The sequence below is a fragment of the Corylus avellana genome, chromosome 4, assembly GCF_965113065.1.
Source record: "Corylus avellana chromosome 4, dhCorAvel1.hap1.2, whole genome shotgun sequence".
NCBI lineage: Eukaryota > Viridiplantae > Streptophyta > Magnoliopsida > Fagales > Betulaceae > Corylus > Corylus avellana.
Window position 1 is genome coordinate 21,335,229 of NC_142493.1, and position 26,505 is coordinate 21,361,733.

Genomic DNA, 26,505 nt, shown 5'->3' on the forward strand with positions numbered 1-26,505 from the left:
ACAATGCCGACGAGAAAGGCTAAAAGTGACGGCCAGAGAAATACCGGAGACCAGAGACAAGCTGCTAAAAGAATCCAGTTAAGGGCCATGCCGCAACTGACAATGACGGTCGAAGAACGAAAACTAGTCATTAAATCCCTTGAAGGGCCAAACCACATTGTGCCAGGGTTCGCCAATAACAAAGACAAGAAAGGCTGAAAGTGACGGTTGGAGAAATACCAGAGAACAGAGACAAGCCACTAAAAGAATCCGGTGAAGGGCCAAGCCGCAACTGACAATGAGGCCGGAAAACGAAAACTAGCCGTTAAAATTCCCGTGAAGGGCCAAAACCGCATTGTGCCAAGATTCACTAATGAATAAAGCCGTGGATCACAACAAAATTAAGAGATCATCATAAGAGAATGCTAGAAAACACCATAAAAACGTCATAAGACTTTTATTGAAAGCCACAGAAACGGAAACGTGGCTTTGATATTATGTTAAAATATATATAGAATATAAAATACTAAAATATAAAAGAGAAAGAAAAGAGAGCGGAAGCGGAGAGAGACGTATGGGCTACATCTTGTATATTCACCATATCAATCAATATCACATAACTCTCTATTTATAGAGAGACAATGAGTAGTGACCAAGAAACCTAAATTAAACCCTAAAATACATAAGGAAATAAATAAACCCTACATTACAAATTAAATAGCGGAAATATAAAATATTCTAACAAAAGAAATAATATATTCTAACGGGTATTAAGGAGATGGACCATTTATAAGGTTGATGGGAAACCTCAACTCTAGAGCTAGCTTTTGGGTTGAGTTAAGCCCAAGACTTATTTCTAACATATTTTAAAGGCAATGATATAAAAATTAATTTCCGCAGTGAAGGACTCCGATTTGATCACAGATCAACCAAATTCACCAAAGACCCATCACCGACCCCCCGTTTGGTTACAAAGAAAATATAGACCATTGAAGATAAGGATGAAGGACAACATAATTCGTAAAGGTGGACAGCAGAATTCGTAAAGTTGTAACATGTGTTATAATCAAGGGTCTTAGGTTACATTGTAGAGACTTTAATTCTTAGTCATTTAAGAATGGTGTTATGTTTGTAAAGGTTATAACTTATGTAACGTCTGTAAAGCTTTTAAAGTTTTGTTTAATTTAATTTTATTTTATTTTTAGTTTTTTAGTTTTTTCACCATATTAGCATGCTGCAACAAAGAGATAATGTAACGCTGTTGGGAAAGTATAATACCACCGTTAACTGGGATGACTTCAACACCTAGAAAATAATGCAAAGATCCAAGATCCTTAACAGCAAACTCCAGTTGGAGTTGGACAAGTAAAGATTCAACTGCAGCAGTCGAAGAGCCAGTCAATATTATGTCATCAACATAAATTAAAATGAACACACAATAATCATGGCGCCGAATAATAAACAATGATGAATCTGCTTTAAAAGCCACACAACCAAGTTGAAGGAGTTTATTGCCCAAACGAGAAAACCAAGCTCTCGGAGCTTGCTTCAATCCATAGATGGCCTTCAGGAGGTGACATACATGATCAGGAAATTGTGGATGAGTAAATCCAGGGGGTTGTTGCATAAATACTTGCTCTTTCAAAAAACCATGTAAGAAAGCATTTTGAATATCAATTTGTTTAAGACACCAACCGGACGAAATAGCCAATGAAAGAAGCACCCGAATCGTGGTTTGTTTAACCACAAGGCTAAAAGTATCCTCAAAGTCCACACCAGGTTGTTGGTGATAGCCTTTGGCTACCAAACGAGCCTTATAGCGATCAATACCACCATCGGCTTTTCTTTTGAGTTTAAACACCCATTTGCAACCTACCACATTCACGTGAGAAGTATAAGGCACGAGCTACCAAGTGCCATTGCGAAGAAGAGCATCAAATTCAAAATTCATAGCCTCACGCCAAGCGGCAATTTTGGAGGCTGATGAATAGCATGTGGATTCAACATCCTCCTGAGAAGTAATTCAGGATTCATAGCCTCACACCAAGCGGCAATTTTGGAGGCTGATGAATAACATGTGGATTCAACATCCTCCTGAGAAGTAATTGTTGTCAACAGTGCCTGAGAAATAGGATATTTGATGGTGCCATCCAAAAATTGTTTGGAGCTTAAAAATTTGATTCTGAGCACAAGTACGCATCACATGGGTACATATCGATGAAGAAGCCTCAGCCAAGGTATTTTCTGGAGAGTGAGATGGTGAGGTGTCTAAATAATTGGAGGATGACAAATCTGGAGAATCTGAAGATTCGGGCTTAGTGGGAGACATGGTAGGAGGTGGACTTCAAGGAGTTGGTGGGAAAGATGGAGCCTTGGTGCAGGTCGATATAGTCGAAGCAAGTGCGAAAGAAGGAGAAGAAAGACATGAAGAAGAACTAAGTTTTTCAGAGGTAGCACAAGGAGATAAATGAGCATAAGGAAAATTAGTTTCATCGAACGCGACATGACGAGAGATGTAGATTCGAGAAGAATGAATAACACGACAAATATAGCCCTTATGAGAAGCATTATAGCCAAGAAAAAGACATGGTACAGAACGATAGTCTAGCTTGTGTCTATTATAGGGTCTAATGCATGGCCAACATAGGCATCCAAAAATCTTTAAAAAACAATAGTCAGGTGGGGTATGAAAGAAAACTTCGAATGGTGATTTTTGGTTAAGCATCGGTGTGGGTAAGCAATTTATTAGAAAAGTGGCAATTTGAAATGCTTCAACCCAAAATGATTGAGGCATAGAAGCATGTGCAAAAAGAGACAATCCAACTTCAACAATATGAAGATGCTTTTTTTCGATTGCACTGTTTTGTTGATGTGTATATGGGCAAGAAAGACAATGAGTGATACCACACTTCTGTAAATGCAAAGTGAGAGCACGAAATTCACCACCGCCATCAGTATGGAGAATTTTAATTTTACGGTCAAATTGCCGTTCAACATTATTTTGAAAACGAAGAAAAACAGAATGACCATCAGATTTTGAAGCAATGGGATAAAGCCAACAAAATTTACTAAAATTATCCAAAAAATAAACATAATAACGACTTCCATTAAAGGAAAGCACGGGTGCATGCCCCCATACATCACTAAAAACCAGATCTAATGGATTATTTGACTCATAATGAGAAGAAGAAAAAGGTAAATTATGACTGAGGGCATGTTGGCATGCAAAACACACAGCTGGAGCTTTATTTGATATAAAAGGAAGACCAAATTAAGAAAGGACCGGACGAATCACTTGAAAAGCAGGATGTCCAAACTGACGATGCCACTAATGGAGGCTAGCTCGTTCACCAAAGAAGACTTGAGGAGAGGAGGAAGATGTGACAGCTCCAAGCATGGGATAGAGACCATTCTTACTCGGTCCTGTGAGGAGGACACGACGTGTTACCAGATCCTTGACATAAAAATAGGAGGGATGAAAATCAACAGAGACTTGATCATCATTGGTGAATTTATGAACAGAAATTAAATGTTTTTGAATCAAAGGAACATGAAGAATATTAGAAAGAGAAAAATTATGTTTAGGAGAGGGAAATATAGAAGAGCCAATATGGTGAATGGACAAACCTTGACCACTGCCTACTTGCACCGTATCAGTCCCAGTGTACTCTTCAGCACCTAGAGTCAAATTTCCAGGATCAAATGTTATATGAGTGTTTGCACTGGTATCCTGATACCAAGATGGATCTGAAACTGGATGAGAAGAAGCTATATAAGCTTGTGCGGGAGAGGTAGGGGGTCCTTGAAAAGAAACATTAAAGCGACGATAGCAATGGAGCACTGTGTGGCCAGATTTATAGCAAAGTTGACATGTGAGTCATGAGCCATGCACCAAAGGAAATACCGGCACCGAGCACACCGTGACCACCATGCCCCCTGCCACGAGACCCACCACCGGAATTCATGGAACCACGATTGTTAGAAACAGAAAACTCATTGAGATTACCTCTTCCTCTGAAAAATTGTTGATGTGTGGCCATATTTGCTAAAGGACCCAATGAATCAATAGATGAGTGAAGATGTTTCAAACGTTGCTCGTGACTCAATATATGCCCATACAATTCATCAAGTGTCATTGGGTCAAGTTGAGTTGTCACTGAAGTCACCAAGGAATCAAATTCAGTGCTCAAGCCACCGGGTAAATAAGAGACAGTTTCACAATCCTGAAGAGGTTGATGAATAGCAACAAGAGTGTCTACTAGTTGCTTAACTTTTTGGAAGTAGTCACTGACCGAGAGGTTCCCCTTCTTGATTGTGGAGAGTTGGTAACGAATTTGCATAATCCGAGCTTGGGATTGAGAGGAGAATATGCGGGTAAGAGTTTCCCACACAGCTTGAGAAGTGGGCAAGCCAACTACCTGAGAAATCAGTGATTCAAACAAGGTGGAGATGATGGTGGAGAGAAAAAGTTGATCATGTTGAACCCATGTCTGATAAGCGGGATTGGAAGCAAATGATTTAGTCCCATCTTCTACTAGGACTGAAATGGAAGTAGGAGGAGACTGTTGGCTACCATCTACATAACCAAGGAGATGATGTCCTATTAAGAAAGGAAGAAGTTGAGTTTTCCAAACAAGAAAGTTATCACAATTCAACTTGACATGAATTGTGTGATTGATGTTTACTATGGATGCAGGGGAGGATGAGATGGGATTGGCAGTGGGTGAAGTTGAAGAAAATGCCATTAGCAGATTACGTGTTTGACAAAAGGGCTAAAAAAATGAAGAAGAAAAGAAGTATACGACATTAAGTCTTAGGGCTCTGATACCATGAAGACTTTAAAAGTTTAGTTTTTCTCCCTTACTAACCTTCAGGGGTTCATACGTTTATATAGGAATGAATAGACTTTACAAAAATTAAACAAGCTTTAAAAGCTTTACGGACGTTACATAAGTTACAACCTTTACAAACATAACACTATTCTTAAATAACTAAGAATTAAAGTCACAAGGGGTAGCTTAATCGGCTAGGGACCACGCCTCATGAAGCGGAGGTTACTAGTTCGAATCCCCCCTCTCCCTCTTGAGCGGACATGTCCAAAAAAAAAAAAAAAAAAAACTTTACGAATTCTGCTGTCCACCTTTACGAATTCGGTTGTCCTTCATCATTATCTTCAACACAGACAACCAAACAAACAAAAACAGCAATTTCCAAGTCACTAAATTCCCATCGTTTGGCGCCAGAGAAAAGCAAAACCTCAATTCAGCCATTACGCTCAAATCATTTGACGAACCATTTATTTTCCAATCGTTTATCAACTTTCTCGGGAACCAAACAGGAACGAACAGCAGAAAAGAAGCAGAAGGGAAAGGAAAACACAATTCTAATGCGAACAAATCAAGTAAATAGAAAAACAAAGAGAGTACGAGATCCAGAGATGGGAATGGAAAATATAAATATATTTTCCCCACCCCAAAGGGGTTGGGGGGTGACCAGGGGTGGCAGCCCCACCATAGGTCACCCCTTCAAAATTTTATTTTTCTTATTTTTATAATTAATTTTTAAATTAAATTAATAAAAAAAATTAAAATACTGATGTAATAAAATGGTGTGTTTTGATTGGGACTATCGGCGGTTAAAAAATTTTAACGGTAAAAATTTTATTGGCATTTTCATTGGCCCATAGAATAAATTTTTGAAAGAAAAAAAAATCTTAGAAAGATTTTAATTTTGATACTTATCCTTTAAAAAATAATGTAGACTTTATTTTTCAAAAAAGAGAAAAAGTAGTAGCTGATATTCCGCCGCGTCTATTGTTGGCACTGTCAAGTGTCAAGGGATTTTCTGTGCTTTTTCTGTGGTGTGTGAGGGAGACGGAGACTAAATTCTTTGGCGCATGCTGTGACACGCGAGAACGTGACGGACAAAAAAGCGTGAAACCGCGTGGTTGTCTCCGGTGGCGGTGGGTCAACGCGGGGTCAAACCGAGAGTAAAGTAGACGATTGAAGATACATTGAATCTGATTGGTAAATTTGGAAGCAGCAAAGTTCATTTCACCTTGAATTGATGAATCACATGCTTTTCTTTTTCAACAAAGAAATCTTAAAAATCTTGTAACCTTTGCTGATCTTGCTTTGGGCGACAGACGACAGTGATAGATGATGCTCACGTGGATTACTCAACAAAATATATATATTAAAAAAAAAAATTGTTTTAAAATATTTCAGGCGCCGGGCCGGGGAGTCACAGCCTCACAGGCGGTAACCCAATTATGGTTGCCCACCAATGCTTGTCGCTATCCACCAATCACGTTTCATGGGTTGAGGCCACGATTGAGTAATTTCATCAATACGCTTGGAATCTATCTAAATACTCGGCCAATAGATAATTAGGAACATGTTCTTATTATCCTTAAAATTTAATAAACTATTATATAATTATCATATAATTTAATAATGTAATAGTAAAATTTAATTTTCAAATCAACTCTAAATAAAAAATAAAAAAATTTACTGTCATATTATTTTAACTATATAAAGTCATGTAATAATGTATTAATCTTAACATACGGGTGTAGCATAGGATTATTCTTTAAGGGCATAAATTTCTCATAAATTGAATTGTAGCTTTTAAAAATATGATATGTGTCTCTTAGCATGTGAGAAATACATATTTTTTAATAGTATGTGATTATCTCATACTTTTATAATAGCATTAATAATAGAGCATATCTTCTTGAATACTGAAAAAAAAAAAAAAAAAAAAACACGTGTCACTTTCTAGAGGCTATGTCGACAAGAAATTCCTATAATTTATTTAGGAGAAACTTCAAAAAGCCTCCTTTGAACTTATTAAAAATGTGATGTGTCTCTTAATATATGAGAAATATATAATTTTTAATAGTATGTGTCACTTTCTAGAGGTTATGTTGGCAAGAAATTTCTATCATTTATTTATCATAGACGAGTGTTACTACACATTTATCTCTTATTAATCTTTTGTTTTTTTTTTTTTTATAAATCTACTATGAAATCTATAAGATTTATAAGGAATGAATAAAAGATGAACAAAACATTTTGTTTTATTATATTTATTTTATATTGACTAACATAACATATTTTTAGTAAAAAAAATTTTTTAAAATAATTGATATAGAAAGTCGCTTAAAAATCTATTGTGTCATCAAGTAAAATTGACGTCAAGTGTTGAATTACTTTTTTTTTTATTATCTTAAACTCACCGATGCATTTGAAAATGGGAAACCCGTGAGCTAAAGTAATCATCACCTGCGGGTCATGCAATCGTCTCTCTTAGACTTTTCCTCAACAAGGCAAAAGCATCCCCGCCTTCACGAATTTTCTTTCCCATTTCAGCTCTCTCTGTCTCTCTCTCTCTCTCTCTCTCTCTCTCTCTCCAAGATTTGCTTTCTCACAAACTCTTTCACTCCCACAATTCCTACGATTCCGCAGACATGTACCCGTCTTCCTCATCCATGTCGTCCCAAAAGCCCATGGGCCCCACCGGCCTCACCCGGTACGGTTCCGCCCCAGGCTCCCTCCTAACCACGGCCGTCGATTCCGTCATCGGACCCAATCGCGAATTCTCGGCCCTTCGATCGCCGTCCTCCTTTATGGGCCACCCCCAGTACTTCTCCGCCGACTCGTCTTCCATCACCTCCGAGTCAACCTGCAGGGTCAATTCCTCCGACGATCCCAAACAACAACAGCAGCAGCAGCAGCAGCAGCACCCGCCGCCCAAAGGGTTACAGAGATCGTACGGCCTGAATGAGATGGCCGTTGGGGATTTCGCAACGGCTAGTAATTTCAGAAGTAGCGGTGGCGGTGGATCTTCTGCTTCCTCGGCTTTGGTCCGCCAGAGAAGCTCCCCTGCCGGGTTTCTTAGCCATCAGCTCGCTTCTGCTTCCGATAACGGTACGCCCCTGTGCTTTACCTTTACTTTTTACCTTTTACATTTTTATTGAATTTGCTTTTCTTTTTTTTCTTTTTTTTTACCTTAAAATGACACGATTTTTTCGTTGGGGTGAGATGGTGTGCTAGAAATTTGGTACGGAGTGGTTTTTTAACTTTACTAAGAGGCAGACTCTTTGATTGGTCGGGATCTGAGTACAGCGCAGCACAAGTATTCAGTGTCTCAGACCTGGATGAATTGACGAAATTAGCCTTATGTTCTTCTTTGGGTTTTTTCCTTCACTTGCCAGTGGATTCAATGACGGTTTTGTCCTCGTTGATTAGTGCTGTGGTTAAATCATAAATGCCGATTAGGGGAAGTTAAATGACCTTTGACTACCCTTATAAAAATAGGGTGGGACTTGGGGAGGGCCTATTTATGCGTCCAGGATTAACGTTGACTTTTTTGAAGTAAAAGACACGTAGTTTAGCGTTGCATTTTGAATGATTTTTAGTTATTATATACTAAATAGAATTATTCAAATTTTAATGAGTATTTAGTGATGGGAGAAATTCCCAAGTAACTGAATTTTTATTAGCTGTGGAATTTTACAGTTTTTACCTTCTTAAAATCACATGTAAGCATGGTTTTTGGGTTTATTTATTTTAATCAGACATGGAGGACAGGTCACCTTTGAAGATGATGATGCGTGTCAGATTATCATTAATTGATGTTAATATTTTTTTAACTGTGCAGCACTATAGATAAGCATTTAAGGCAAAGTGGTCCCTGTTGTGGAAAGGAGGGAAAGAAAGATAAAAAAAAAAGTAGGGAAAGTGGGGTTTTTTAACATCATTTTGGCAATCATCAGCAGCAAAAATATAATCTATACAATAATTAAGATTATTCATGCATCAATGTGAACTTCACTTGGGGTTTACAGGGACCTCACATGGCATCAAATAATGGTTGCCCAGATTCTTTTGTTAGAGAAAATGTAGACACTTTCATTAGGAGGGTGGTTTTGTTATCACTCACAACCTTTTTCTTTTTATCTTTTGTCTCTTTATAATATAGTTTGACACAAAAGGCCACGCCAATGCGCTAACTTATCATCAAAGCATATCAAAAAAGTGTTAGACAATGTGAAAAGGCAAAAAGGGCCGACATAAAAATATCATTATAAATGGATTATTATATCTATTTAATTTTCAACCTTCTTTTGGGACAAAGGGATCTTCTGAAGATTATTTTATATTAACAAGAAAGCATCCAATCAAGGTACAACTTCTTTTTTGTTTCTTTCTTTCTTCTCTTTCGGGTACATTGAAAAAGGCCTTGTTGATAATGTTAAGGGATAAGGATCTGTCTTCATCTAAAGAGAGTAGAGAAGGAGGGGTCGGTTAATTAAGAAATACAATATGCTAATTTAATATTTTGTAACTTAATAGTGCAATGATATATTGAGATTTTCATCAAAATTCTTAATTTTCTATTCAATGTCAAAGCTCTCTAAATTAATGATGCCAAGAGGTTTGTTTTGTAGTAGAGTTGTGTTACAGTGCTGATGATGAGTGCACTGTAATTGACCTTGTAATAAGAGAGAAAGAAAGTAAAAGAATGGAAAGAATGGAAAAGAGAAAGAATTGGGAAGATCTTTATTGAACAAGCAATTTCGAGGATTGCTTAACCTCCATGAACATTTCAAGGATGCTCTACCTCCAAGTTCAGAATGAACTTACAACCATCAAAAAGCTAACTTTACAAAATGAAGAGAGAACTACTTATAATTCTCTTACAAGCTTACAACCTCCTAACTGTCTTACAACTTCCTTCTAACATCTAACAGACTTAACTACTACTCTTCTCTGGAAGTTACTGCACGTGGAATTATCTTCACACCCTGCCATCTCAGCACATCATCATCCAGCTCAGCATCATCTTCACAGCTTGTGACAAGTTGAGACCTGTGATGGATATGCATTACCAAGAATTTAAATGTTTCTTTTCTAAAACTAGGGGAAAAAGAAAGAAGCAATTATTGATTTTTTTTTTTTTTTATAAATTAAATTAAATTAAAAGCTATTGGTATTTTCTATTGATAGGGGGAGAGAGTGGAAGGAGATGGTTACAAGAATTTGCAACTTTTGTTAAATTGAATGATGACATGAGTATTTTAACCTTGGAGTTTTCCCTTTTGTGGGTCTATATCACCGTAGAAGGTTGGGAAATTCTGTGAAGAAATTCATTATGAGCTGCAATCGGTGGGTAGCATCACGAAGTTGCTTCACCAGTGTCATTTTAGGACTTTGCAGCTGCTCCTCTGGTATGAGACTCCGTTGATGTCCATTTTGATATCTTTCCCAATGCATCCAACAGCAGCACCTTCTGGATTTGGCTATCTAGGTCATTTGGTGTTCAAACTTAAGCAAACTAGCCAGGATACTGTTGTAATAGGAAGTCCCTTTAATGAACTATCAAATACTAACATGCCCCAGGTGGGTATGAAGATCTGAGTTTTTGATGCTGTAGCATTCTGCTGAACAATCCATTTTGTGGAAGTCAAAAACCAAGCCTATGGGCCCTCAATTTAGGAAATCTTTTTGGTCCAGTAAGTGTCCATGGTAGTTGGCTGTTATGTAGTAGATTATTTCCTTTAGGTAATTTTGTTAGGGATTTAATGTAGGGCTGGACTTAGAGCTTGTGTTTCAGTTCCTATCCATCTTTTTCTATTGATTCTTTTTCTTCTTTTGTTCTATTTATTTCTTTCTCTTTCATCTTCCACTTGCCCCTTTAATCCATTCTTGTTTTCTTTACCTCTCTTAAAGCTGCATATAAATTTGGAGACTGCTTCATCTACTAGGCTGCATATAAAAATTTACACAAGCTGTTAACTTAGAAATTATTCTCTTCCTAGGTTTTGAAAGCTTTGTTGAAATAAGAATAAAATCAACTATAAGTTGCAAAATTTGGTAAAAATAGAGAAGGACAGTATTAGGAAGTAGAATTAAAATTTTAAAGTGATTCAAGAAGTGGTTCAGAAATTTCAGCTTGAATATTTACAAGATTAAAAATAGATTTGTCTTTTTTGTTAAAAAAGAAGAAGAAAAAATTGTCTGTGGTATAGTGGCCACATTAATAATTTGTAAGCCAGATGGAGGGCTTAAAACTTGCCTCTAGTTTGTGTATCAAAAATCATGATAATTTTTCGAAGTCAATGCATGAGTAAAACGGCTCCTATAATTATAAGCATCAACTCAAGTTGGGCATGTAACTTGGCCCTTATTTTGTTCCAACCTGACCTATCTAATGATTTTATCAGATGTCCCAAAAGGGGCTGAGGAATATCTGGTGTAATCTGTATATATAAGTTTGGGTTCGGCTTGAAGATCAGAACATTCCCAACTTGTGATACTACCCCACCCTCAGTTTTTGAGGCCTTTATGTGCTAGCCTTAAAAGCTTGTGCTTATAAGCACAGTAAACTTACCACAGTAGGGTTGGGTTCAACTAGCAATGTTGAAATTCTGATTGTGATAAATGTGTACTTCCACATATGTAAACAACAAATTAAATACTATTTATATTAATAGTAATATTATTAATTCATGATGATTCTTGCTGTTATTATAAATTCTTTTTGGCAAGTTCAACTTGGTTTTATAGGTTTTGAATTGAAATCTGTAACTAATGACAACCAAATGGCAGGCTTTCAAGTTACAAGGGGATCTGCAGGCTACATACCAAAGGGTGGCTCTAATGGTGGCCACGGAGTATCTAGGTTGAACTCTCAATTAAGCTTCACAAGGCAAGATTCTCTTTCTCAGATCTCAGAGGTAAGTGAGGATGTCGTTGATGGCCTTAGCTCTGACAATGGCCACCAGAATGCTACACATTCTTATGCCACTACTAGCTTTGGAATGGACTCCTGGGACAACACAAATTCTATAATATTTTCAGCCCCACATAGCAAACGAGCTAAAAATCTTGACGGAGAGATTTTCCACTGTATGCATTCCTTAGAAACTCAGGTATTAAAACTATTTATGGATCTTTCAAGCAATATATAACATGTGACTTCTAATCATTTATAATTTACGGCCCTTATGTTTCTTGATAACTAAAAAGTACATGTGTATGAGTAACAAAAGGAAAGGAAATTCAGGGCTAAGGAATGTTGACTTTAATTTTTTTGCCCAGAGGGATAACATGACTGCAATGAAAATGAAATTAACGGCAAATGGCCTTATATCAGTACCAACAGTTCCTTGTAACCAACCTTGAAAATCTTCCCGATTAAGAGCCATCCTAGCTAAAGCATTTGCAGCCTCATTGCCATCTCTGGATATGAAACGGACATGTGTGACAATTGTTTCCCAGAAAAGAACTAAAACAATCTCAATTAATCAACCTGAACTCATACATTGATATCTATTCTTCAGGCTTTGTATTATCCATAACGCATCTCCTCCAAAGTCATAGCTCTTGGATCCAAACTGATCCTGAAAATGATGTTTTCTCTTGTTGCCATGGCATCCACAATTTTTGGTGGATTAGCGAAACCCCCCTTGTTTTCCTTGCCAGCTCATCACCCTTTTCATTGTGGATAATAGCTCCTTAGTGACTTGCTTGTTTATACCCTTGAAGGTCCCATATAAATTGATATAATGATGTATCACATGAGGTGGCTTCTGCTAAAACTCTTTTTGCAAGTCAGCATCTGGTATATTTGCTGCCGAATCTAAGATCCCATTTGCCATATTATACTTGCATAATAGTTTCTGAGCTTTGTTTGCTACTTCAAATGAATGGAGCCCTTAAAATTCAAACAACTTTTGTTTCGTGCTGACCCAATATACATCTTTAGTTTAATACTTCCGTCTATAGGCATACTGGGATGATATATCAATAGAGTGGCTTGCTTTAACTTCTCTTAGAAGTTATAGTAGTTGCAGTTTTCATCTTTGATCAGAAAAGAGGCTAAGGATGTTGACTTTAATTTCTTGATACAGGAAATAAAAAGAATGAGACAAGAAGACAAGAAGTAACCCCAGATTGTAGTAATTTTAGTGCAAACTATTACCACTTTCTAGGCTTCTTTTTTTTCTTTTTTTCTTTTTTTCCCCAGTTGGATATATTTTCTGCTGGATTGTGTCTAGAAATTATTCTTCAAGGAAAAGTTTAATTCTCGAAAAAATTTCTTTGCGCTTAATAATTAGAGCACGATTTTGTAGGTGATGTGTCATTTTGCAATGGAGTTAAATAAGTTCTTTTTTTCCTAGACCTTTGAACATTCACAGTTCTGCTGGTTGATGTTTTCTATCCATCTTCATTTCAGTTTAGCATGCCACAGACGACTCTTGAGATGGCCGCAGTGGAGAAGCTAATTCATATCCCTGAAGACTCCGTTCCATGTAAAATCCGCGCTAAACGTGGCTGTGCGACTCACCCCCGAAGCATTGCTGAAAGGGTTAGTAAAATTCTGGAGTAAATTATTTATTCATATTATCTATAATACTCACAGTAAGATCAAATTACTCTGTTTTGGTTTATGTATCATGAATCATGCAGATCTATTATTGTGAATGCATAATAATCATACAAATCTGTCATTGTTAATGGGGCCATTACTCAGAATGTTGGTGGAAACACAATTTACAGAAAGATTGAAGTGCATAGCACCTTTAAAGGTTTTATGATTTCATTTTACTGTCTCATATTAAAAAGTTTTTTTTTTTTCCTTTTTTAGTGTGTGTGGAAGGAAAAGATTTTGCTTTTGATTAAAGAGTTTAGCTAGAGCTTATCCAAACAAAAAGAAAAAAGTAATGCTACTAATAGGTTTTTACCTCTTCTCTAATCCATGCTCTCTATCTCTCTCTCCCCCTAATTTCATAGTTGAAGGCATATCTACCAAGACATGCACCCAACAAATTTAATGTGGCGAAACTTTATGACATTGATGAGATATACAACATGCCGATTAAAGTTAACTTTCTCTCATTTGATGCGATTTGCATTTCATGACCAAAAAAACCTTCGCTCTAGTCCCTACAGATTGGTGCTGTTGGTTAAAAAGAGCTAACAAATATTTTGTTGGAGTTGCCTTCTACTATCTTGCTTTTGGAAACTACTATACTGAAAAAGCCTTTATCCCCAAAGATTGGGTTGGCTGAATGAGTCATTTTCTAAAAGTAATGAAGGTCATCCGTTACATGTGTACGTTTTTTCCTCTCAGTCCTATTCTAAAGCTGTGTTCTCTATTAGACCTTTAAGTGCTAAGTCCTGCCCAACTACTTCAACTCATGGACCTTTGGTCTTTATCTATTTGTCAAGAATGGTGGAACTTTGCTATGTTTGTATACAAAGAGGTTATATAAACAGGTCCCATGACTAATTGGATTGATGATAGTACACTGGTCACTCACCCATGATCACTTGGATTGTGAATAATATAAAGACAGAAAGTAAGGTGGACAAATCATTTAGTTAAAATTACGGGTACTGAAGGAGCTGTTATTGTCTCTGCAAGGTCAACTGTTCAGCTAACTTTCTTCTCTCCTTTTTCCCGAGTATAATTGTTCTTCTGTACCATCTATGGAGGAAGCAACTTGTGATTTACAAAGAGCTAAGGTAGTAGTTAGGAAGATGTGTTCAAGTAGAGCTTTTCTTCCAGCATAAAATCCTAGAAATGATTCTATGCCAGTTAGTAAGTAGTGTGAATTCCTTATTTGGTCTACGATTGATTCTTCAATGGTCACATAAATGCTAATACATTTTGGCTTAATTGATTATCATGAGATATCCGGCTGTGTTATGTTTTGGCATTTCATCATGAGATTTCCTGGTTTTGTTTCAAGTTCACGACATTTTATGCTTCTTTTGGTGGAATATAATTTAATTTATTTCGTATTGATCCTTATAAATATGTAGGGAAACTTTATACTGTATGAAAATAATTCATTTTTAGGCTGCCAATCATTTGGAGATATAACATTCTTTCTTTTACATAGTTCTTGAGAGAATTTTAAACTTTTATACTGAGTTCTATGGTCAACTGCTAACAAATCTGTCAACCAACCACAGCAAGGATGAAGTAATACTTAGGTGTTGTGTTTAAATCTTGTGAATATTTGAAAGCAATCAAAATAAGTTGAAAAGTAGTGGACAATTTATTAAAAAAGCGCAAGGCACTCCTAAGTACACAAGCAGTATAGACAGGAACTATCTCATTACATTTTTTAAATCGAAGAAGTCAGAGTTTTGTCACAGTTCCATGCCAAAGAAAAGTGTGCAATCAAAGATGTCTGAACTTGGAGCAAGATCAAAGTGTAATATGGGATTAGTAATGCCATCAGCGTAATGTCAGTGGTGATTATATCATTGTGAAATACTCCCACTTCAGCTGTGTTTAATGAAAAGAGGTGTTTCTGCTGAAATCATGCTCTTAAATTAAGATGTAGGTGTTGGGCATACTTGTTCTGGCCTGGATATTATTTAGTTGAATTAAGCAGACATGATGACTACCTTTGTCCAACAAACTCAGAGGTTGATGCATATAGTTTTGTGGTTGTTTGTGTAAGAATGGCACAGTGGTCATCAGGTTGTGAAGGGGTTTGGGGAACAAATTTCAGGAAGAGATTTATCTATGTGCACAGCAGCAAGATTTTTTACAATGGCAAGCACAGATTGTTGAATTAAATTCTTTAGCCACAGGCCATGGAGGCTTAGTGAATTATTATTAGATGCCCCAAGATGAAAGAGGATGAGTTGAGACCCATAATTAGTTCTATAAAATGGTCCAACGAATTTTCTAGACAAAGACCATTTTACACACTTCAACATGTGAGCTAGGGTTTAATTTCTTGATAGAAGTTAGAACAGCATTGAAACAGTGGTTATGGATGTTTGGTAATAGCCAGATCCTTAGGCTTCACACTCATTGAGTAATCATGGGAACAAAAGAGTTTTGAAGCAAGAGGACTGGACACATTAATTCAAAGATGGTCAAAAGAATCAGATGGTCATGGGAGGTGTAATGGATCGTGGATAAGATTGATGTCATGATAGCTGGTGGTATAGTCAGCCTGATAGGAGGAGTTGGTGAATAGGTTAGCTTGGCCTTTATTGAGCGCATTGGGTGATGTGGTTGCACACTGTATGTTGCTTTAAATAAACAATATTTCCAACAAAGATCACTTGGTACTGCACCCAGTTTGAGGATTCACTTTTGCTGTTAATATGGAACAGTCCAGAAAGAGATATAGAGCTATTTATTGAATTCATGTATAGCAGGTACACTAGAGCGTGAAAGATGTTGATACATAAGAAATAAAAGAAAAAAGAAACTTCAAATGGGATTTGCACTGAGAACTGCAGTTGGGTGGTGATTTATGAGACAGACTTTTGTTTTAAGAGCTTCTATGCTGTGAGAAGGCGCATTTGGGAAGAACTGCAGTAACCTATGCAATGAAAATTTAGGAGAAATGAAATTTTGATGGTTGAATTTTCTCAACCATCAATTTATGAATAATTTTCTTTATGCACAACTTTTAATGGTGATAAACAATTTAGACGGTAACATATGTGCATGAGGTTCTAACAAGTTAAATAAAAATAATAAAATAAAAAATCAACAGAAACGTATAATAAAGCCATTATTTGAATGAAATAGTTCACCTGGGATAAATACTGTCAAGATCACAAGTGAGGGAGGTCTGTGGATGGTGCTGAGAGGAAGATGTGGCGGTTCCATAACCAAAAGATGTTCTTGGTGTAGTTTTTAAAATATACTTATGAACATACTTTAAATATCTTCATTACAATATATACAAGATTTTTGTGGTTCCATAAATAGGACCTTTAGCTATATACGCAGTTGAGAGGTATTCTCCATTGCTTTTATAGAGAAAGAATACTAACATTTAAAGGGGTTTAGAATCTAAATCATTTAATTTATTCATCAATTGATTGGTTTATATTAGCAATTTCTAGTTCTATGGTAGCAGTAGGATGGTATCTCGTAGATTATATTAACATTATAATGGACCTTACGATGTTATGAAAAAGTTCTTTGGGACTGCTGTCAACGCCAGCTATGGACTTAACTGTGATACTGAGTGCATTTACTCTTTCATCTCTGAAAGGGAGAAATATTGTTAGTTGCTACCGATTTGCTCATTGAGAAATGGGATAAACTCAAGTGCACCTATTTTTTAGTGTGAGTGTGTCTTATACTGACTTGGATTTCTGTTTTGTTTATATACACAGGAGAGAAGAACCAGAATAAGTGGGAAATTGAAGAAACTACAAGACCTTGTCCCTAACATGGATAAGGTAAATAACATGAAACTCTTTTATTCTGGACCAGCAACAAATGTCGACTCATCTATTAGAATATTAATTTAAATGATTAAATCCATCATTTCTTATCAACTTATGTTTGTAGGATAACTGGTGATTTAACATTGTATAAGAGCAAAGGTTTTAAGTTTGAACCTTTACTCCATAGTTAACCCATTTTTTCAGTTAAATATTTCACGTGTTGGGCTTTACTTATTCAATGGGAGTTTTGAGTCCACACATGAGGAAGAGTGTTAGAATAATAATTTAAATAATTAAATTCACAATTTTCTATCAACTTAAGTTTTTAGGATAACTCTCGATTTAACATCATCAAGTGCAAGAAACTTAGAAGATTGTTTTTAAGCAATTTGACTTCTCAATATATGTTGTTGTTTCAATGTTATGAAAATGATATTTGGCATTACTTTCTTGGCTTACTAAATCAATTAAAACAATGTCCCTAGTGCATATTGTGTGTGGTTGAGATCATGTTGGATGATGAAAGCCAATTAAGGATTAATTTGAATTGGACCACGGGAGTTTTTTTTATTTTCCTAAGCCATGGAGAAGATATTTTAGAGTCTCAGATTTTAGGCTAAGTACAACTAAGATTTGATCATATGTGGAATGCACTTCTTGTCAAGCTAAAATTAAAGATGAAGGAATAAAGAAGTAATAGTCAAGAGGCACCAAAGAGAGATATATGATTTAGAGGATACGTCGCACTTAAGGATGTATCAGATGCATCATAATGATTCTATAGGATGCTAGAATGGAAAAGTGGAATCACAAGAAAAGATTAAATACAAAATTTTTCAAAATTGTAAAACAGGTGGGGTTAACAACACCAAGGAAGGACAGGACAAGAGAAAGCCATCTGAGATGGTTTGATCATGTACAATGAAAACCTAGAAATGTCCACGGGGTGGAGTGAGATGATTTTAGCTGAGGGAGCAAAAATGGATAAAGGGAGCCCAATTTTTATTCGCTAAAAAAATCTTATGAATAAGGGAGACCAAAAGTGACGTTGGTGGAAAGAGCGAGCAACAACATGATTGCTGAGGATTTGACATTGGATATGCTTACATTAGACTTTTAAAACTCGAAATATTTGGGACTTGAACCTGCTACACTGTTGTTGATCTTTATCTTTCAAATTGTCTTCCTTCTGAATATATTCTATAATATTGCAAATTTCTCTTCAAAATGTTATTGCAGCAAACTAGTTACTCAGACATGTTGGACTTGGCAGTTCAACACATCAAAGGCCTTCAAAATCAAGTTCAGGTTTGTAAAGTACCATTAGTGAGAAATAACAGACTAATTCAATGCTTAAGACATTGACATCTGAGTACTTAACCCCTCATATGGTCTTTCGTTAACATTATTTTCTACCCTTCTTCCAGAAACTCCAGAAAGAACTTCAGAATTGCAACTGTGGATGCAAACAAACCACATAATGTTTGCTAACAGAAAATATATGATAGAGGTTTTTCCATTGGAGTCATATCGCGACAGATTGTAGGGCGACCCAAGCTAGATTCACTTTTAATACCTTACCAAGTTCGATCTAGTGTTGCAGCAGTGAAATCATATGTATATAATGCAGTAAAACTATTTGTCTCCTACTCCATCAGAAAAAGATGGGTATATCTCTTTCAGTAAAGGAAAATTGTATAGAATGTAGTTCAATTTCCTTATCCTTGATCTTTTTGTACATCCATTTGGTATATGCTTTAATTTAGAAGGTTCAAGAGCACATGAAATCTCTAAATGAGGGATTGGTTGGTTGGTGCATGTTAAATGCAACAGCCTCATTAAAATGTACCATTGGTTATGTTTATTGAGCTTCTATTTCAAACTGAGCTGAGTGACACATTTACATTTTTACAATCTGAAGAGATGTCAATGCTTGTTCAAGACACAGATTAACTTTTGCGCAATTTGTATAATTATATGATGTTGGAATGCAGGTGGATGAGTAGGCACTTGTGTTAAGCCTGTATATATATATATATATATATATATATATATAGCTGAAACTGTTACATGAGATAGCTGAATATTTACAAGATATATATAAAATTATTTTGGAGGTAAGCAAAAGAAAGATAGGTCCATCATCGAGATTTTATAATTGTCTTGCTACATCTCTAGCTAATATGATGAGAATGAATTATATCTTCTCCTGCTTTTCCAAAAGCAATGGAAAGAAAGGCTGTGTTTTTGGTAAAGGACCCTAGAAAGAAACCCAATCTTTCACCCATTAACAAGATTGTTGGGTATACCTTAGATACGTCAACCCACCCCATTACCTTCATGTGCAGGACTGTCTTATCTTGACTTCCTTATCATATTGGGCTGCTAACAATTTTTAACATGATTTATGAGTTCTATACGAATCCAACAAGAAATTATCGAGTTTGGGTTTAAGGGTATGGCGTGTTTAATTAAATTAGTCGATTTAGGGTCAACCTATACAATCTTATACTCATTTCTCGATATGATTTGAACATCATACACAACATTTAGAGCTGATCATTTTTAACATAGCTCACGAATCCGAAACGAAATTAGTGGATTAATGTTAAAGAGTTTGACCCGTATAATTAAATGGGTTGAGTTAGGATTGACTTATATAGTTTTATATGCATGATTTGACACGCGAATATGAATTATCACCCTTACTAAATAGGGCAATTTGTGTGGGTTTGATAAAAGTGTTATGCAAATTAGCAAAGAACCTTTACAATGCATAGTGTAAAGTAAAAATTATTTTATTTTATTTTTTTCTATCTATGTTTCATTTTGTATCACATATGGTACATCGCTTATTGATTAAAATGGAGGTAGTACACCTGTCCAACTTCAATCTAAAAAATTGACGGAAGTCAACATCAACCCAAAAAAAAGTTGACATGTGGCAATTAAAAAAATTTAAAATTCAAAAAAAAAAACTCTTTAGGAAAAAAAAATATATATATATATATATATATATATATATATATATATATATATATATATATATATATAATAACTAATAATATTAAAATAATTAAAAAAAAAAAAAAAAAGCTTTAAAAACGAAATCAAAGGGGTAGAAAAAATTGGGTGGCTAACCGCCCCATTTTAGCCAAGGGGTCCCGTGGCCAATTTAGGGGTGGTCGAACCACCCGTAAGGCATATGAGTGTCATCTCCAGCCTTCCCAAAAATCCGTACTCTTATCATTTTTTTTTTTAGCCTTCTGGGGGTAGTTGGACCACCCCAAACTAGTCGTAGAAGGTTTGAAATTCCAAAGCCAAAAGCTGCTAACCACTTTTTTCCATGAGTGGGGATAGGTCGTCAAGAACCCACCATCACTCACAAAGGCGTTGATTTATATCATTTTTTTTTTTAAAATAATATGTTGATGTAGCAATAACATACATATGGCAATATTTTATAAGATATGATAGCGGTTCAACTGAGCTCCATTTAAGATTCAACTTTTGTGGATTTATGTTTTGATTTTTTATCTCTTTTTTGAAATTTCAATTTACTCTTATGTAGATTTGTGCCATGTAAATAAAAGTTGGATATTAGATGGAGTAGTTAAACCCCTATCATAATTCATATCTCATGTTTTATTAGTTTTACATGGCGATTTAAACATGTGGCGAACAGTCTGTTAACTTTTAAACTAAATATGAACATGAGTAAAACACTAAACCGTGAAAACCTAAGGACTTCGGTCACTTTTAAAAATTAAGAGAATAGCATATAAGAAAGAAGTGTTTAACCCGGAACAGATCTTCTCCATTTCAAATGAACTAGATAATATCCAGTTAGTTATAGTAGAGGGATATTTTTATATTTTTACTTTTTGAGGAAACAAAAATATCTTTCAACTATAACTAACCGGATATTAATCAATTAATTTGAAACGGAAAGGATCTTAATTTGTTTAACCCGAGTTAATAAGAAAGAAAAAGAAAAGCAATTGTAAAAATTAAATGATTTTTTTTTTTTTATCGGGGGGAGACATAAATCTATAATTAAAGCCACTACATGCGCAGTATGTTTCTGCCAGCTTGAATACACGTCATCATTTCTCGTCCAAAATTAAAGCCTTTTCTCTCTCTATCTCTCTCTCTACTTTCATCGAGAATGAGAAACAGGAGCTGAGCAGTAGCAGGAGGAGGAGGTGGCTTCATTTGATTTCATCGCCATTTGATTTCATTCGGTGCAAATTCAGAAGAGTGAGAGACCCAAGAGCAGCAGAGAAGAGAAGGAGACAAAAATGTCGTCGGACGACGAGTCGGGAGGAGAAGAGTACCTGTTCAAGGTAGTCATTATTGGGGACTCGGCGGTGGGCAAATCGAACCTGCTCTCCCGCTACGCTCGCAACGAGTTCAACATGCACTCCAAGGCCACCATTGGCGTGGAGTTCCAGACGCAGGTCATGGACATCGACGGCAAGGAGGTCAAGGCCCAGATTTGGGACACCGCTGGCCAGGAACGCTTCCGCGCCGTCACCTCCGCCTACTACCGTGGAGCTGTCGGCGCCCTCGTCGTCTACGACATCAGTCGCCGCACCACCTTCGACAGCATCTCCCGCTGGCTCGACGAGCTCAAGAGTGAGCTTCTCTTTCTAATACACCTTTTCTTCTTTGATTTCGTTTGATCTGCCTGGTTTCTCATGCTTTTTGACTCGTGGATCTGACCTTTTGTTATCATGGCTTTGTGGGCTACTTCATTTGCAAGCTAAGCTACCTAAAAAGCGGAAATAAAGTAAAGTTTGTTGAGTGAATCGTAGTCTTTTGATTTGGAGTCAAGCTTGGTCGCTCCATTTCTATATGCTTAATTAGTTACCTACTTGATGACCCATTTATTTATGCTTATCAAATCGATTCGATTCAGTGCCTATAGAGAAAAAAAAAAAAAAAAAAAAAAAGTCATTGTCTGGTGTTAGTTGGGTCTTGCGAAGATAGATCCGGTGACGTTTCTCAACCTGTTTCGAGTTTTTGCATAAAGGGTCCTGTGTGGTTCACTGAAATTACCTATTTTGGTTGCTCCCAAAATTCTTTGCTTAAATTGACAACTATGACATGTCACACACTTCAACCTCCCCAAGAAAAGGAATTCTATAATAGCATTGGCTGAAACATCCCTATGTATTCCTGTAAGAATATCCTATAATTCGAGTGGTACGTGCGAAGACAACAGACCCCAGAATCAGCCTCGAGCATTCTGGAATTCATGTATGTGATTAGCTTGCATTAGATGCCTGTGGAAAGTGGGGTTAGAGTCTTTTCTGATTGAAGTCCAAGCTTGGTTTATCTAAGTCCAAAATTTCTTTGGACTTTAAGCACGACTGATGAGACTTGAGAGAGAGAAAAAAAAAAAATCTCTATTTTTGGGTCGTTTTGGTTGTGGGATTTTGAATCACTGCCACGGATATGGATTTAGACTTTTGAGCCCAGCTTTTCTCCTTTTTGGCTAACAAGTGACCCTTAAATTAATATCATTTAAGATTCTACAAATAAATTCTACAGCTAATGAATCAAGGTGTATGTTACTTTTCGGTATGAGTTGTCCTAGTTTCTACTGCCTATGCTTTGATAGGCTTTTCTGGGAATTTTTTTTTGGGTGAGGGGGAGCAAAAATCTGTTGATCAATCTTGAAGTTAGAAGGAAGGTGCTATTGGTTGATTTTTGGATTCAATGATTTGAAACAGCTTTTTAAAGGCATAAGCAAAGCATAATTTTCTAAAATGACTGGTTCACCAGAAAATTTGATGATAGGTACCTACATTTTCTGTCTTGACGTCCCAAAGAAAATAGATGGATGTATATCAACCCACAATTAGAGTTGGCTTAACAGATCCAGCTTCATGTTTCCAATTATATTCACTATCCACAGTGCCATAAAAACCAGTATTGCCTGTGCCCTGTTCACATGGACCCGTCAAATTTGTGATTGTGTCGTGCACAACATAAGTTTGGGTGTAAATAGGTGTCTGTTCACCGATTTTCAGATACTTGCCAAGCAAGTGTCCAACAGAGGCCTACTTGATCACAAGGTCACTCTTGGATACTTTCTAATCTACTTTCTTTGATACCGGGATATCTCAATGTGAGAAATTCCTATCTCCTGACATGCTTTTCTTTTCCTTTTCTTTTTTAATTCAAAAGTAGACACTTGGATTTGCCAGACATGTTTGGAAAAAGTTCCATATTTTCTAACTCAGCTGCCCCCTTTCCTAAAATTTAGAGATTGCACTAATCTGACATGTATATCCACTTAACACTAATCTTCTGAGCCAACCTGCTCTCATAGGGGTTCCATGATGGCGATGGCATCGTTGTTGTTGATTGTGCAGTGGCATCATTGTTGGCCATGTGATTTTCCCGTTTTCCTTTCCAAGCTTGCAATCTTGCTGATCATTTTGAAGATGAGGTGAGAGTCAGTAGGTGGTTGATGAAGTGGTGACTTTGACATTGTAGTCACTGTGGGCTATGTGGGTTTGGATCTGTCTAACCACAGAGAGAGAGAGAGAGAGAGAGAGAGAGAGAGAGGGGGGGGGGGGGGGGGGGGTTCGGTGCAGGTAATTGAAAAGGCCCCCAAAAAAATCCAAACATGACTGTCCAAATTAGAAACAAGTTATTATTCAATTAAGCCTCTTTTTTTTTTTTTTTTGGATAAGTAATTCAATAAAGCCTTGCCACTGTGTACTTAGTTGGTTTTACCTTCACATGTTTGAAAGTCTATTAACCAGTGGAGCTGATGATCAAAATTTTTTCACTTATTTGATCCAATGTATTCAGCCATCTAAATTTGGGTTAGTAAGTATACAAAGTGCCTTTTCTTTTTTGAAAAGGGGAGGGGAGGGATTGCTGATTGGATCACTTGAGTAACAGGCAGAGCATTACATGCTTGCTTTTACATTTAAATTACTCTTAATGTCCTGAATGTGATCTTATGGTTCTTTGGTTTCACTGGAACTACAATTCCTATGAATCAGTTTCAGAATAATGTGTCGACTCTGCAATGTTAGTATCTGGAACAATGTGCAAGATAGCTATTGGGGTCTACAGCAATTATACATCCATATGCATCAATTATGGTTCTGTAAAACAAACAAAAACACGTATGATCTGGTGCCGACCAGTCATTGGTCATGCACATTGTTTGAGAAACCAATGCTTAGAATCTCTTTGAAATCCTCGGTATCATGTAAGATCTTTTCTTCCCAAAATGCAAAGTGTGAGGGTAAACCTTAGCCTTATCCTACCAACACATATTTTTATTTTGAGCATGAGCGGCTATTCACAAGAACGCAAAGTATTGTGGGGCGTTTTGCTGAAGCAAGTCTGGATTAGTGAGAAGTAGATAAAGCAGCTAGGGGTTTGTCCTGCACTCAAGATGGAGGTACACAATGAAGTTCTGTGGGAAAACTGTCCCCATTGTTTGGGGTCTTATGGGGTTGCTCTAGTGTCTAATGGCCTCATGGGGCATTGTCATCAGGAGCACAGTTCAAATGCTCTTTAATTAAACAATTGTGGTACATTAAATGTATCCTTGATTCCTTACAACCTCAATATAACCGAGTTTTACCCATCCTATTGTGCATAGTTGCTTGCTGAGGGTACTATATATATGTTTCATTATAGCCATATCTCTCTGTCTCTCTCTTTCTCTTGTGTGGTTTTAACTTACTATTCTTAATTGAGTAATGTTATACACACTCCCACATTTCCACACCCATAAGTGGCTTTTACAACTACCATTGGATTTGTAATGAATTTTTATTGAATTTTAATCCATTGGTGGTTTTAAAAGCCACCTATGGGTGTGCAAAAGCGGGCGTCCGTGTAGCATTACTCTTCTTAATTTCTTTTGAGTCAACTTCTAGGTTGGGAAATTTTTGGAAATAGTGAAATATGAAGTTATCTTTCATCTATACTTGTTTCTTGGATTATATATAACTCCTAAGAATCATAATTATTAGAATCACTTGAATATCCAACTTGCACATATATTTGCTTGACTGCACAATAATCATTTCTTCCACTTCCAGTTATTCTGCTAGACTCTTTTTGTATGTGCTCATGTTTGGAGATCTCAAGGTTTAGGTTTAATTGAAACAATCATGCAGCTCATTCTGATACAACTGTGGCAAGGATGCTGGTGGGGAACAAATGTGATTTGGAGAATATCAGGGCTGTAAGCGTTGAGGAAGGCAAAAGCCTTGCAGAAGCAGAAGGATTGTTCTTCATGGAGACATCTGCCCTAGATTCAACAAATGTTAAGAAGGCTTTTGAGATTGTTATTCGAGAAATATACAACAATGTCAGCAGAAAGGTGCTGAACTCAGATACTTACAAAGCGGAATTATCTGTCAACAGGGTAAGCCTCGTCGATAATGGGACTGATGGATCAAAGCAAAACCCAAACTGCTGTTCCAGGTGATCGCTGTTATCGTCTCCATAAAGTGTGTTAGTTGAGGGCTTTTGGTTGGTTTCTTAATTCATTTTGGTTGGTTGGTTGGTTGGTTGTATTGCTTGTTTGTTTCTTTTTTGTTCATCAAATAAGAGTGCATTATAGAAATGAAATTGTCATCTTTAGTCCAAGTAAAACAAGAAGGCCTTTTCTTTTCTTTTCTTTCATATATATCTTTTGAATACAAGGAGAATGTAACTGCACAAAATAAAGTGGACAGCCATATTCTTTTATCCTCTGTAAGATTGTGTTATTCATCGTGGGAATGTTAATTTAGCTGCTAGATTTGCCAACATTTTCCATATTTGACTGCGGTTATCTGCTGATTTTATGGAAGGACAGTAAGTTTGTGCCTTGTGTGGCTTCCTTTAATGGGTGTTTTAGTTGTAACACTTGGTGTCATGGACTAGGTTTTCGAGTGGCTACTATGATTGCTATATCTGTAAGACCATTGAAAACATTATAGAATAACCTATTACAGCATATGTGCTGTAGTTTGTTTTACAACACCTATTATAGCATATGTGTCTTAAGGGCCTGTTTGAAATTATTTGTTAATGCTTTTACCATTTTGTTAAAAAACAAGTCTTATCCAAAAAAAGGTTATCAAACTAGGCTTACATCTTTGAAGTATCTTGCCTAAAAAGAACCATCTCATGCCTTGTGATTTTGCGTATTTGAGTAATACTACATACTACACCCCTATTTCACTAAACTGATGTGGCAGGAGTGTACTATATAGCATTACCCAAATACGCTCAGCAACTCAAGATTGATGGACATTACCAAATCAGC

The 26,505-nt window shown here is 36.4% G+C and overlaps 2 protein-coding genes across 2 annotated transcripts; both read left to right on the plus strand.

The window, feature by feature from the left end:
- The first annotated feature begins 7,292 nt into the window (after positions 1-7,292).
- Positions 7,293-19,165, plus strand: LOC132178436 (transcription factor bHLH128). Its single transcript, XM_059590874.2, has 6 exons — positions 7,293-7,910; positions 11,595-11,917; positions 13,225-13,356; positions 17,154-17,219; positions 18,447-18,515; positions 18,635-19,165. Exons 1-6 carry the CDS (start codon positions 7,451-7,453, stop codon positions 18,686-18,688), a joined length of 1,104 nt encoding a protein of 367 aa, XP_059446857.2. The 5' UTR covers positions 7,293-7,450; the 3' UTR covers positions 18,689-19,165.
- A 2,112-nt stretch (positions 19,166-21,277) lies between these two features.
- LOC132177551 (ras-related protein RABA5c) lies at positions 21,278-25,997 on the plus strand. The gene is made up of 2 exons (XM_059589920.2): positions 21,278-21,845; positions 25,367-25,997. The coding sequence occupies exons 1-2, from the start codon at positions 21,509-21,511 to the stop codon at positions 25,678-25,680; spliced, it is 651 nt and encodes a 216-aa protein (XP_059445903.1). The 5' UTR covers positions 21,278-21,508; the 3' UTR covers positions 25,681-25,997.
- Positions 25,998-26,505: the final 508 nt, after the last annotated feature.